The 14,632-nt window shown below is 42.5% G+C and overlaps 1 protein-coding gene across 4 annotated transcripts in view; it reads right to left on the reverse strand.

Annotated features, from left to right (window-relative positions):
• Positions 1 to 14,632, reverse strand: part of LOC115205895 (cell surface glycoprotein MUC18) — an 82,786-nt gene that overhangs the window by 4,482 nt on the left and 63,672 nt on the right. For 3 of the 4 annotated variants that reach the window (XM_029772321.1, XM_029772317.1, XM_029772320.1), the window contains exons 2-13: positions 10,055 to 10,182; positions 9,464 to 9,695; positions 9,284 to 9,354; positions 8,953 to 9,040; positions 8,247 to 8,426; positions 7,774 to 7,901; positions 7,446 to 7,581; positions 6,948 to 7,063; positions 1,565 to 1,706; positions 1,291 to 1,421; positions 738 to 879; positions 379 to 414 (exon numbers count right to left, since the gene is read on the reverse strand). In XM_029772321.1, the coding sequence (XP_029628181.1) occupies positions 379 to 414; positions 738 to 879; positions 1,291 to 1,421; positions 1,565 to 1,706; positions 6,948 to 7,063; positions 7,446 to 7,581; positions 7,774 to 7,901; positions 8,247 to 8,426; positions 8,953 to 9,040; positions 9,284 to 9,354; positions 9,464 to 9,695; positions 10,055 to 10,182 (1,530 nt within the window). The remainder of the gene's footprint in view (positions 1 to 378; positions 415 to 737; positions 880 to 1,290; positions 1,422 to 1,564; positions 1,707 to 6,947; positions 7,064 to 7,445; positions 7,582 to 7,773; positions 7,902 to 8,246; positions 8,427 to 8,952; positions 9,041 to 9,283; positions 9,355 to 9,463; positions 9,696 to 10,054; positions 10,183 to 14,632) is intronic. The other variant, XM_029772318.1, reaches the window with a different exon arrangement.

Raw genomic sequence — 14,632 nt, forward strand, 5'->3', positions numbered from 1 at the left:
AACTTTAATACACCCATAGAGACCTTTCTGAATTCTGATTTTGGTCATTGCTAAAAGCACCCGTCAAATTTTTCCTTTTCTTTCCTTTTTTTCCCTGCCTGACTCACACAGAAACAGCTAAACTAGACCTTCAACCGCTCAACAGCAAAATTGTGAAAAAAAGGTGCGCGCATGACTGATGAATGAAGTTCCTTGTTGCAATACCATGGTCGTTTTTATTGCAGTCACGCTGCACAGGTGATCAGATCTCCCAACGCTTGCCAAATTCTAAACATCCCATTGATATGATATAGCGATCTTCTGGAATGTGCAGCATGACCACAATAAAGACGACGCGATGACAGTGAGTGTTATATACTAAAAGAGTGGTACGCTTACCTGTAGTACTGGGATCTGACCAGGTCGTTTGGACAACTGAAAACAGGCAAAGGGAGAGTGACACTCTCCTGTTAGCACACTGACAGTTAAAGGAAAACTAGGAAAGGGCGATACCTAGTCAGTTGTACAACTGAATGCATTCAACTGAAATATGGCTTCAACATTAAACCCAACCCCTCTAGCAGCTTTACTAAAGATGATTTGAAGCTCAGGTTCAAGTTTTCTGTCATGTTTCCATTAATTAAATAATTCGGTTGTTAGTATATTCTGCCTGTTAATTTTCTCTTAACAGTCAAACCGGACATGTTGACATAAAATATACAAGACATGACAAATAAGACAGTGGACAGACAACTTACTGGCTTTGATGCTGAAGGGGAAGGAGTCTGTGCCATGGACGTTGGAGGCGTTACAGTTGGCTGTGATGTCAGAGGTCACCTTGATGCTCACCACACTGAGAACCCCGTCCTCTGTCTGTCTGTGGGACACCTCCTTCAGGATCTAGCACACACAGTGAAATAAAGCACAGATTAGACCAGAAACCAAAACATTGTCAATGTCACAAATGGCATCCTATTACCGATAAAGTGCACTACTTCACACCACTACAGAGCCCTATGGGCCCGGGTCAAAAGTAGTGCTCTGCAATGGGAAAAGGTGGCCATTTGGGAGAAACAAGTGCAGATATATCGGTTCAGAAAGGAATGTTGAACATGAGTTGCTTTGTCTATTATTGTTGTTACAGGAAATGACCCAGGTATCCGGGATCGGAACAGATCTGTGTGTAAATAGATCAAAAGAAGAAAAAAAAACACACCATTGTCCCTCTTTCCTTCCCAGCCAGCCTAAACATTGTCTGTATGAGCTGACTCAGAGAAGCCTGTCTGACTGTCTGTCGGTTGGTCTGCTTACCTGTGATTTGTCAGAGGAGCTCCAGGTGATAACAGGGGTTGGGTATCCTCTAGCATGGCAGCTCAGGTTTAGGAACTTCTCTGTGACCTCCTCCAGGACTGTGTCTGCTGACTCCTTGATCTCTGGGGGTCCTGCATGGAAGAGGGGGACGGAGGGTTAGTTGTGTGTGTGTGTGTGTGTGTGTGTGTGTGTGTGTGTGTGTGTGTGTGTGTGTGTGTGTGTGTGTGTGTGTGTGTGTGTGTGTGTGCGCGTGCTTGCAGGCGGGCGGGCTCACCCTGTACGTGAACATGTAAAGAGCCACTGGTCTCCAGTCGTTCCAGTGAAGGAACATTCACCACACACACGTACGTCCCCGCCATGTCAAACACAGCGTCCTTCAGGGTCAGTGTGTGGCCCTCTGCAACTTTTTCTCCTTTCTACACACACACACACACACACACACACACACACACACACACACACACACACACACACACACACACACACGTCTATGAGGGAAACAATATAAATCAAGCAGCCACACCTCTTAACCTCTCTGGCGCATGTGGGACGAACTCGTCCCACCTACGTAACAGCCACTGAAATCCAGTGGCGCGATTTTTGAATCGTTAGAAATACTATTACTTCAATTTCTCAAACATATGACTATTTTACAGCTATTTAAAGACAAGAATCTCGTTAATCTAACCCCACTGTCCGATTTCAAAAAGGCTTTAGAACGAAAGCAAAACATTAGATTATGTCAGCAGAGTGCCCAGCCAGAAATAATCAGACACCCATTTTTCAAGCTAGCATATCATGTCACATAAACCCAAACCACAGCTAAATGCAGCACTAACCTTTTATGATCTTCATCAGATGACACACCTAGGACATTGTGTTATACAATACATGCATGTCTGTTCAATCAAGTTCATATTTATATCAAAAAACAGCTTTTTACATTAGCATGTGACGTTCAGAAAAAGCATAACCCCGCAAACTTCCGGGGAATTTACTAACAGTTTGCTAAATTACTCACGATAAACGTTCACAAAAAGCATAACAATTATTTTAAGAATTATAGATACATTACTCCTCTATGCACTCGATATGTCCGATTTTAAAATAGCTTTTCGGATGAAGCACATTTTGCAATAATCTAAGTACATTGCCCGGCATCACAGGGCTAGCTATTTAGATACCCACCCAGGTCAGCCTCCACCAAAATCACATTTCCTATAAGAAAAATGTTCTTACCTTGCTTCTTCTTCGTCAGAATACACTGCCAGGACTTCTACTTCAATAACAAATGTTGGTTTGGTCCCAAATAATCCATCGTTATATCCAAACAGCGACGTTTTGTTCGTGAGTTCTAGACACTATCAGAATGCTTCATCACGGTCTCGAGCATGGCGCATTGGCGTGACAAAAATGTCTAAATATTCCATTACCGTACTTCGAAGCATGTCAACCGCTGTTTAAAACCAATTTTATGCCATTTATCTCGTAGATAAGTGATAATATTCCGACCGGGAATATGCATTGAGCCTAAACAGCCGAATTAAATTTCTCCTCAGGAGCGAATCGTGCACGCGCCTCATTCAAAGGTCCTCTGAGCCGCCACTTGCCAAAGCCGATAATGTGTTTCAGCCTGAGGCTCCCTCGTCAACCTTCAGTTATTTCCCGGGTTCTGAGAGCCTATCGGAGCCCTGGGAATTGTCACGTTACAGCTAAGATCCTTACTTTTCAATAAACAGATGCAAGACGCACGACTCCTTGTCAGACAGGGTACTTCCTGCTTGAAACCTTGTCAGGTTTTTGCCTGCCATAGGAGTTCTGTTATACTCACAGACACCATTCAAACAGTTTTAGAAAATTCTGAGTGTTTTCTATCCAAACCTGAACAATAATATGCATATTCTAGCTTCTGAGTTGGTGTAGGAGGCAGTTAAAAATGGGCACATATTTTTTCAAAAATTCTCATACTGCCCCCTATCCCAAACAGGCTCTTAAAGAACATTTCTGAGATTCGAAAGACATAGTCGAGACAGATAGGGGACTGTGGGAGCTGTTTTGTTAGACATTATCGATCATAGTCTGCTGCTGAAAAAAACATGTGTTATGGATTTACATCCTCTGACTTATTGTGGATCGAGAGTTACTTATCTAACAGAACACAGCGGGAGTTATTTAATGGAAGCCTCTCTAACTTAAACCAGGTAGAGTTTGGCATATGTCAAGGTAGCTGTCTTGGCCTCTTACCTTTAATTTTTTTTACTAATGTCCTACCACTGGTATTGAGTAAAGCTTGTGTGTCTATGTATGCTAATGACTTAACATTATACACTACAGCTACCACAGTACCGTAATTTCCAGACTATTAAGCGCATCTGAATATAAGCCGCACCCACTGAATTTAAAAAAATAATTATTTTGAACATAAATAAGCCGCACATGTCTATAAGCCGCAGGTGACTACCGGTACATTGAAACAAATTAACTTTACACAGGCTTTAACGAAACACGGCTTGTAACAAAAATAAATAGGCTTTAACGAAACACGGCTTGTAACAAAAAGAAATAGGCTTTAACGAAACACGACTTGTAACAAAAAATAAAAAATTAGCAGTAAGCTTTAGTTGTCTTTTTGCACTGAGTCAATTCCTCACGCTGCTGTTTCCAACGTCTTATCATCGACTCATTAAGACCAAGCTCCCGTGCAGCAGCTCTATTTCCTTTTCCAACAGCCAGATCAATCGCCTTCAACTTGAAAGCTGCATCATATGCATTTCTCCGTGTCTTTGCCATGATGAGGGTGACAAAATGACTACCGTAATCAGAATGATGGGAAGTTTGAGAGCGCTCGATTTAATCTAAACAGTAAGCTAAAAACTTGTTTGACCTTAACCCGTTCGGCAATTTCATTGGTCTAACGAAAGCTTCATGCCGCCAAAAAACTGAGCACGTCACAGAATGTGTTTTAAAAAAAATTAAAAAATTGAAAGCGGGAAAAATCCATATATTAGCCGCGTCATTGTTTAAGCCGCGAGGTTCAAAGCCTGGGAAAAAAGTTGCGGCTTTTAGTCCGGAATTTACGGTAAGTAAAATCACTGCAACACTGAACAAAGAGCTGAAGTCAGTTCTAAAATAGGTGGCAAGTAATAGGCTAGTCCTAAATATATCAAAAACTAAAAGAATTGTATTTGCGACCAAACACTAGCTAAACTCTTAACCTAATCTAAATTGTGTAATGAATAATGTGGTAATTGAGCAAGTTGAGGAAACTAAACTGCTTGGTGTAACCCTAGATTGTAAACTGGGAGGTTCAAAACATATTGATGCAACGGTAGCTAGATGGGGAGAGGTCTGTCCATGATAAAGCGCTGCTCTGCTCTTATATGGTCAAGTGCCACAAAGAAAAACAGGCAAATGAACCGCATCACTACTTGTCTTTGTGAAAGATATTGCCATGTTGAAGGCAGCCAATAAACAACTCAGACATCCATACATACCCCACAAGACATGCCACCAGGGGTCTCTTCACAGTCCCTAAGTCCAGAACAGACTCTGAGAAACGCGCACCACTACAGTACATATTAGAGGTCGACCGATTAATCGGAATGGCCGATTAATTAGGGCCGATTTCAAGTTTTCATAACAATAGGTAATCGGTATTTTTGGCCATCGATTTGCCGTTTTTTTGGGGGGGTTTTTACATCTTTAATTAACTCGGCAAGTCAGATTAAGAACACATTCTTATTTTCAATGATGGCCTAGGAACGGGGGTTAACTGCCTTGTTCAGGGGGGATTTGTTTTTGCAACCTTCCGGTTACTAGTCCAACGCTCTAACCACCTGCCTTACATTGCACTCCACGAGGAGCCTGCATGGCAGGCTGACTACCTGTAATGCGAGGGAAGCAAGAAGCCAAGGTAAGTTGCTAGCTAGCATTAAATTTATCTTATAAAAAACGATCAATCTTAACATAATCACTAGTTAACTACACATGGTTGATGATATTACTAGTTTATCTAACTTGTCCTGCGTTGCATATAATCGATGCGGTGCCTGTTAATTTCTCATCGAATCACAGCCTACTTCGACAAACGGGTGATGATTTAACAAGCGCATTTGCAAAAAAAGCACTGTCGTTGCACCAATGTACCTAACCATAAACATCAATGCCTTTCTTTAAAATCAATACACAAGTATATATTTTTAAACCTGCATATTTAGTTAATATTGCCTGCTAACATGAATTTGTGTCACTTCTCTAGCGTTCCGTGCAAGCAGTCAGGATATATACAGCAGTTTGGGCCACCTGGCTCATTGTGGACTGTGAAGTCCATTTATTCCTAACAAATGCCGTAATTAATTTGCCAGAGTTGTACATAATTATGACATAACATTGAAGGTTGTGCAATGTAACAGGAATATTTAGACTTAGGGATGCCACCCGTTAGATAAAATACGGAACGGTTCCATATTTCACTGAAATAATAAACGTTTCGTTTTTGAAATGATAGTTTCCGGATTCGACCATATTAATGACCAAAGGCTCGTATTTCTGTGTGTTATGTTATAATTAAGTCTATGATTTGATATTTGATAGAGCAGTCTGACTGAGCGATGGTAGGCAGCAGCAGGCTCGTAAGCATTCATTCAAACAGCACCTTCGTGTGTTTTGCCATCAGCTCTTCACAATTATTCAAGCATTGCGCTGTTTATGACTTCAAGCCTATCAACTCCCAAGATTAGGCTGGTGTAACCGATGTGAAATGGCTAGCTAGTTAGCGGGTGCGCGCTAATCGTGTTTCAAACGTCACTCGCTCTGAGACTTGGAGTAGTTGTTCCCCTTGGGTAACGCTGCTTCGAGGGTGGCTGTTGTCAATGCATCCCTGGTTCGAGCCCAGGTAGGAGCGAGGAGAGGGACGGAAGCTATACTGTTACACTGGCAATACTAAAGTGCCTATAAGAACATCCAATAGTCAAAGGTATATGAAATACAAATCGTATAGAGAGAAATAGTCCTATAATTCCTATAATAACTACAACCTAAAACTTCTTACCTGGGAATATTGAAGACTCATGTTAAAAGGAACCACCAGCTTTCATATGTTCTCATGTTCTGAGCAAGGAACTTAAACGTTAGCTTTTTTTACATGGCACATATTGCACTTTTACTTTCTCCAACACTTTGTTTTTGCATTATTTAAACCAAATTGAACAATGTTTCATTATTTATTTGAGGCTAAATAGTAGTATTTATGTATTATATTAAGTTAAAATAAGTGTTCATTCAGTATTGTTGTAATTGTCATTATTACAAATCATTTATTTTTTTAATTGGCCGATTAATCGGTATCGCCGTTTTTGATCCTCCAATAATCGCTATCGGTATCGGCATTGAAAAAAATCATAATCGGGCGACCTCTAGTACATATTGCCACGACCACACGGAACTCTCTTCCACACCAAGTACCTCAAGCGAGCAGTAAAATCAAACTTAAAAAAATGATAAAACAACACCTCATGGCAGAACACAGAAAGTGAAGAGATACACGCAAACACGCATGCACGCACACACACACACACATGCACACTCTAAAACACACATTCTACACACACACACATTGTAATGTTGAGGTATTGGCTCAGTGGCCTACTGTATTTTACCTTGAACCATTCAGTGTGTGTGGGCAGGGAGGACAGGGCATTGCAGGTGGCCATCAGCTCCTCTCCCTGGGCCATGACATGGGTGTCTTTGGGAATCAACACAGCCAGGTCCAGATCTATGGACACACAACATGCATTGTTAAGAACACTGCTACACTACTCTACATACAGTAGGCTAATGTTAGTAACCAGATCGAAGGGGCAATGGTATACATTGTCCCCATTCAGTTTCACATTCGCGAGCCCACAAAACCTTCTCACGACCCCCCAGGGGTTTTTGGGACCACCAGTTTGAGAACCACTGCACTACATTACACTACATTTCACAAGTACTGCAATGACTAAGCCAGGAGTTTTTCCGGAGCCAGGGAATAACTCTAGGCCCTAGTCATAGACCATAACGAGGGTCCTAAGTTTATCCTGGACATGTCACAACTTTTGGGGCTACTAATAATGACTAATGTCCCAGAAATTGTACCAGAGGAACGTTTCACTCACAGTCGACGAAGAGCTCTGTGTGCCCTACGGTTTCTTCATACGTGTCCAGGTCCAGTGCTGTACACGTGATATTGCCGTTGCTTAGACGCGTCACGTCTTTCAGGACCAATACATTCAGCTCCGATTTCAGCTCTTGCTACAGAGAAGGAGTGACATTTATAACACACATCAACAGTGTTGTGTATGAACACAGAAATTCATGCATGCGTACACACACACACACACACACACACACACACACAATCACTAACACATGCATATAGTTCTGTTTATGGTTGGAGACACATAATTGTTTTATTTTTACATGGAGTAGGCATGGGTTTCTTACCATATTGTGCAAGAATGTAAAGGGTGGTTGAGGATTCCCGTTGGCACGGCAATGAACCTCAACTGTGTCCCCTTCTTTGACACGCCCCTTTGGTGACTCCACCCACACATCAAGAGAAGTGGTTGGATCTGAAGAGATTTTTATTTTATTTAACCTTTATTTATCCAGGTAAGTCAGCAAGATGTAAGACCTAATTCTTGTTAACAAAGATGACCTGGAAAGTGGTGATATCAAGTTCGGTACAAAACAAGAGAGACTTCACAACTTGACAGAAACACGTGGCGACAGCACAAACAGTCAGAAAAGAAAAACGTTCCACTGTAGCATAGTTGCTTGCATTTATGATTCATACTTCTCGTTGAGACTGAACACCATTTGAGATGGCAATGTACTTGTGTAAGTCTGCATGTGTATAGTTTTCTACTGTCTCCATATGAGGGGGGACACATTAAGAGGGTGCACAGTAGACTCACAGTGGACAGTGATGTTGATCTTGTTGGTCTCAGTCATCTTGGTTCCACCAGGGACAAGGTAGCTGACTTCGCAGTAGAAGAACGAATCCTTGTCTTCCTTGACCACATTCAGGTGAAGGTCACTCTGGACAGTGTACAGACCACTGGACTCCTTAGTGACCAGGGTCACCACACTGACCTCTGTGAGACATGCAGCACATTTGGAAAACAGACAAACTGAGTTACTGTAGATGTGTAGATGTTATTGTATGCCCAATGGCCAGGTTGAATACATGGGGTGGTTTACTATCACTTCCTTTTATTTTCTATTTTTAAATACAGTTTTTTTATTCATATTTTCAGCTCAAATCCACAGCCACATCTCATATTCAGGCACAAGAAACAGACATCTATTTTTCCAACAGGCATGATCTGTGTCATAGTAATCACGGATCTTTGTTCTTTAAGTTCACTGTCAAATTCTTGACAGAAGTCAATCTGATTTTTGTATTTGATAACAGAAAAAAATATGTTTGTTCCTTGTGAGATCCGATGCATGTTTACAACATTCTAAATGTGTTTATCATTGTCCCGTTGCCAAAGCAGGAAGAGCATGAAGCAAATGTGGAATTGCTAGCTGTTATTATCAACTCTGTTTCACCTAGCGTAGATACTAATGTCAGAGGGTGTCTATGGACTCTGTGGTCAAAGCCTCGGTAGTACTCACCGCCTGGTGTGTTCTGCATTGGGCTCTGGTCACGGTACCAAGTGATGTTGGGCCTGGGGTAGCCATTCTTAGCCTCACAGCTCCCTATCTATGGTGAATGATGACATTACACGGTCAGTGTGTAAACCCCTTTCTCCTCAATTTTGGGGATAAAAAGCTCAATTTTAAATATTTTATACAATAAAACCATCATAATTTTCATTTCTCTAAATGGTTAGTGTTACAAGTCCTCAAACGTTACAAGCCCTTCTCTTAACCACATGCTATACCCTGAAGTCCTCACTGACCGTAGCTATCGCTAACAATGTGTTGTTTGTTTGTTTGTTTTTACCTTCGATGGGTTCTTATTGCTGACAGAGATCCCAGAGTGCACCCCCTCAATGTTTGGACGATCAGGTGACGCTAGAGAGGGACAATGGATGACATCACATAGGGAGCGATAGCTAGAATAGTCCAGGACTAGGCTAAATCTGGGTCCAGGAAACTGGCCATAGGTGCATCACACTCTTACCGAACACCTTGAGCATGGTGCGTCCCTCCATGTTACCCGCTGACAGGCCGTTGACTTGGCAGATGAACTCTAGCTCATCCTCCAGCGCCACGTCCCTGATGGTCAGCACCACCTCGCTGCTCTTCCCCATCCCGTTCACACTGATCTTGTCTGTGAACTGCCCGTCCCGGTCGACTGCCTGTATGTTTCCGTCTCCATAGTAGATCCTCGAGCGGACATTGGTCTTCGTGATCTACGATCGAAGGTTGAATTTAATTGTCAATTGGAAAACAGGGCAGAGACAGAGGGACGGATCTTTGAGATCCATGGGCGTAAAGTAAATCTTTGTGCCCATGTAAATCTCCCATTTACATCAATGTTAGCTGATGCATAAATGTACAGTTGGATCTCAAGTTAGGAGTCAGCCCAGAGAGATAAGAGAGCATGTGTTCATTTGTGAAACAGGGATCTGAGATGGAAGGGATGTGTTAGCCTGGTTGTCAGATCTGTTGGTCCTTTAGCCAACTGCTAACAGAGTTAGATTTGGCAACCAGGCTAACGTGTGTGAGCACGTCTGTCCATGTGCATGCATTTGTGTGTGGGACTACTCACCATGTACCACTGGATAATGACGTCATCGTGGCTGTCTGAGACCGTGAACATGCAGGTGATCTGAGCCGTGTCCCCAAGGAACACCTCCACTCTGTCCTCCATGTTCACCTCCACCTTGGCCCAGGCTGCTGTAGAGACAGAGTTTGAGATCAATTACATTGCAGGCAGACTGTGCAGAATCAGTCACGTTTAAAGCCACTTTGCACAATGACGTGAAAGTTTGTAGCTTTGATCATACTTTAGTAATCATTTCTGTGCCAACATTAAAGATGGAATCCACAGTAGGGGGAAACTGTGCCGATGGGCACCCCGCCACTGTCTTCTAGCACACGTGCAATGATGTCAGACGGGAAAAAACAGTGTTAGTTGTTTGCAGTAACTTCTTTGTTTTTGTAATATCACAACTTTAAAGCATGCATGCACACACACACACAAACATACACACACACACATCTGCCTGGCCTGACGTGGTGTGAGCTGAAAAGAAGCAACAAAAAGCTCATAATGGTCAAAGAAAAAATAGGCTATGACAGGAATTCTGGGAGCCCACCCATGTCCATATTAATGTGCTGCATTCCAGTGTGTCACTGTTCAGGAGGGAAGAAAGACTCAATTTACAGACAGCATAGTGAGCCAGTGTTCGGCTCTCTCACAGAGGAATGAGTGTTTTTTCCCTCCAAGCGTCTCACAGAGTGAGGCATCGTATGAGGACACACAGGCCAGAAGGGCCATTATGCACTTTACACACAATATGAAAGCAAACTCCTTCCTATAGCGTAATCTAGTACACTTCACTTCCGGTTGAACGCAAAAGGAGGGAGAGCTCTGTTTTGTTGTTTTGGAAAGTTTTGAAAGTTTATTAGAAAGTTTCTTCGTAAGAAAGGAAATGCCAACAACGAACAGTGAGCCATCGTGCTCATGCATAAAAATAACTAATAATGAAAGAAAAGCATTGCCAGTTTGAATTTAGAATTGTTCTTCTCTGTTTTATAAGAAACATTAATGTTGAAAATTCCAAATTGTTTGCATAGTTAACTTACATACACAGCTCTGACACACACACTTACCCCACCAGACATGCCATCAGGGGTCTTTTCACAGTCGCCAAATCCAGAACAAATTCAAAAAAGTGTACAGTATTATATAGAGCCATTATTGCATGGAACTCCCATCTCACACTGCTCAAATGAACAGCAAACCTGGTTTTATAAAACAGATATAGCAACACCTCACGGCACAACGCCTCTCCCCTAGTTGACCTAGATAGTTTGTGTGTATGTATTGATATGTAGGCTACGTGTGCCTTTTTTAAATTGATGTAGTTCTGTCCTTGAGCTATTATTGTCTGTTAATGTTCTGTATTAAGTTTCATATTTTGTGTGGCCCCCAGGAAGAGTACATGTTGCTTTCACAACAGCTAATGGGGATCCTAATAAAATAACACAGAATACAAAAAAATCAAGATTGGTAATGACCCGTTGCTCTGCCTTTAGACTTTTCTGCCAAGATATAGCGTTAATTAGTCACTTAATTAGTCATGCTGTGAGTTAAGAGAAAGAAATGTGGCAAGCCAATCATGTGTGATTTTTTTGATGTGGACAGAGTGTGTGGGTGTGTATGTGTGTGTGAGGGGGGGGGGCCTTATTGGATGCATGGTCTACGTACATGCACTGTATGTATGTGTACATATCTTCATTTTCACTTTAATAGGTGAGAGTTCACATTGAGGGCATATTAACACACACTGAGCACTTTTGATCTCAACACCACAGTGACAGCCAGGTTATTATCTCTCCGTCCTGTCCCACACACACACACACACACACACACACACACACACACACACACACACACACTTCTCTGGACCCACCAGAGGCTAATGGAGGAAGAAGGATGTAGTCTTAATACAGTGATCCAATTAGGTATCCCCACAAAAATATTTCCTGTGCATTAGCAACGGAACAACAGGCCAATGCTGACTCACTCTGAAGGGGTCATGTTTACAGTCATCATGCTCCAATTCTAAAGCTATCCTCTCTACATACAGTACCAGTCAAAGGTTTGGACACACCAACTCATTCCAGGGTTTTTCTTTATTTTTACTATTTTCAACATTGTAGAATAATAGTGAAGACATCAAAACTATGAAATAACACATGAAATCATGTATTAACAAAAAAAAAGTGTTAAACAAATCAAAATATATTTTATATTGGAGATTCTTCAAAGTATTTAAAAAATAAAACTAAATATGAACATTATATTTCAATTTTCTAGATGTAACGTTAGCTAGCTAGCACAGAAAACAATTGCTGAGGACATCGTCAAAGAATCAATCCTACTATTGACATTTTTCAGTTTTCCTTTTTTATTGATTTTTTTTTATTGAATGTCCGAAACATACAATATACACTGCTCAAGAAAATAAAGGGAACACTTAAACAACACATCCTAGATCTGAATGAAAGAAATAATCTTATTAAATACTTTTTTCTTTACATAGTTGAATGTGCTGACAACAAAATCACACAAAAAGAATCAATGGAAATCCAATTTATCAACCCATGGAGGTCTGGATTTGGAGTCACACTCAAAATTAAAGTGGAAAACCACACTACAGGCTGATCCAACTTTGATGTAATGTCCTTAAAACAAGTCAAAATGAGGCTCAGTAGTGTGTGTGGCCTCCACGTGCCTGTATGACCTCCCTACAACGCCTGGGCATGCTCCTGATGAGGTGGCGGATGGTCTCCTGAGGGATCCCCTCCCAGACCTGGACTAAAGCATCTGCCAACTCCTGGACAGTCTGTGGTGCAACATGGCATTGGTGGAAGGAGCGAGACATGATGTCCCAGATGTGCTCAATTGGATTCAGGTCTGGGGAACGGGCGGGCCAGTCCATAGCATCAATGCCTTCCTCTTGCAGGAACTGCTGACACACTCCAGCCACATGAGGTCTAGCATTGTCTTGCATTAGGAGGAACCCAGGGCCAACCGCACCAGCATATGGTCTCACCCTTGTGAGGTCTGAGGATCTCATCTCGGTACCTAATGGCAGTCAGGCTACCTCTGGCGAGCACATGGAGGGCTGTGTGGCCCCCCAAAGAAATGCCACCCCACACCATGACTGACCCACCGGCAAACCGGTCATGCTGGAGGATGTTGCAGGCAGCAGAACGTTCTCCACGGCGTCTCCAGACTCTGTCACGTCTGTCATGTGCTCAGTGTGAACCTGCTTTCATCTGTAAAGAGCACAGGGCGCCAGTGGTGAATTTGCCAATCTTGGTGTTCTCTGGCAAATGCCAAACGTCCTGCACGGTGTTGGGCTGTAAGCACAACCCCCACCTGTGGACGTCGGGCCCTCATACCACCCTCATGGAGTCTGTTTTTGACCGTTTGAGCAGACACATGCACATTTGTGGCCTGCTGGAGGTCATTTTGCAGGGCTCTGGCAGTGCTCCTCCTGCTCCACCTTGCACAAAGGCGGAGGTAGCGGTCCTGCTGCTGGGTTGTTGCCCTCCTACGGCCTCCTCCACATCTCCTGATGTACTGGCCTGTCTCCTGGTAGCGCCTCCATGCTCTGGACACTACGCTGACAGACACAGCAAACCTTCTTGCCACAGCTCGCATTGATGTGCCATCCTGGATGAGCTGCACTACCTGAGCCACTTGTGTGGGTTGTAGACTCCGTCTCATGCTACCACTAGAGTGAAAGCACCGCCAGCATTCAAAAGTGACCAAAATATCAGCCAGGAAGCATAGGAACTGAGAAGTGGTCTGTGGTCCTCACCTGCTGAACCACTCCTTTATTGGGGGTGTCTTGCTAATTGCCTATAATTTCCACCTGTTGTCTATTCCATTTGCACAACAGCATGTGGAATTTATTGTCAATCAGTGTTGCTTCCTAAGTGGAAAGTTTGATTTCACAGAAGTGTGATTGACTTGGAGTTACATTGTGTTGTTTAAGTGTTCCCTTTATTTTTTTGAGCAGTGTACATTTACATTTACATTTTACATTTTAGTCATTTAGCAGACGCTCTTATCCAGAGCGACTTACAGTAGTGAATGCATACATTTCAATTCATTTCATACATTTTTTTCCCCCCGTACATACTTGCAGTGAAGCCGCTCAACAACTACATCATACCAGTCATCCAACAGACTCCTAGTCAGAGCGACACACAGAAGCATCCAGGGTCAATGCCCTGCTCAAGGGCACATTGACAGATCTCCCACCAGGCCAAAAAACGTGAACCCGAACCCTCCAAGATCTCCCCACAGTTCCCCAATAGCTGTCCCTCAACCATTCGACACCCCTCCCACAGCCCCCCCAAGAAGAAACATTTAAAATACAATTAATTCCATTCCCCACCCCCAAGAACCCCCCCATGCACCAATAAGAAAAAAGAAAAAGACAGAAGAAGAAAACAGCAAACAACAATGCAAAATAATACAACATTTAAATAATAATACATTTAAAACAAAGGACATCAAGGAAAACTAAAGTCATAACAGCAATGCCAACTATATGTTTGTGTGCATGTCTGGCACTATTACATGTATGTGTGTGTTCTTGTA

The sequence above is a fragment of the Salmo trutta genome, chromosome 13 (assembly GCF_901001165.1).
Source record: "Salmo trutta chromosome 13, fSalTru1.1, whole genome shotgun sequence".
In the NCBI taxonomy this organism is placed as follows: Eukaryota; Metazoa; Chordata; class Actinopteri; order Salmoniformes; family Salmonidae; genus Salmo; species Salmo trutta.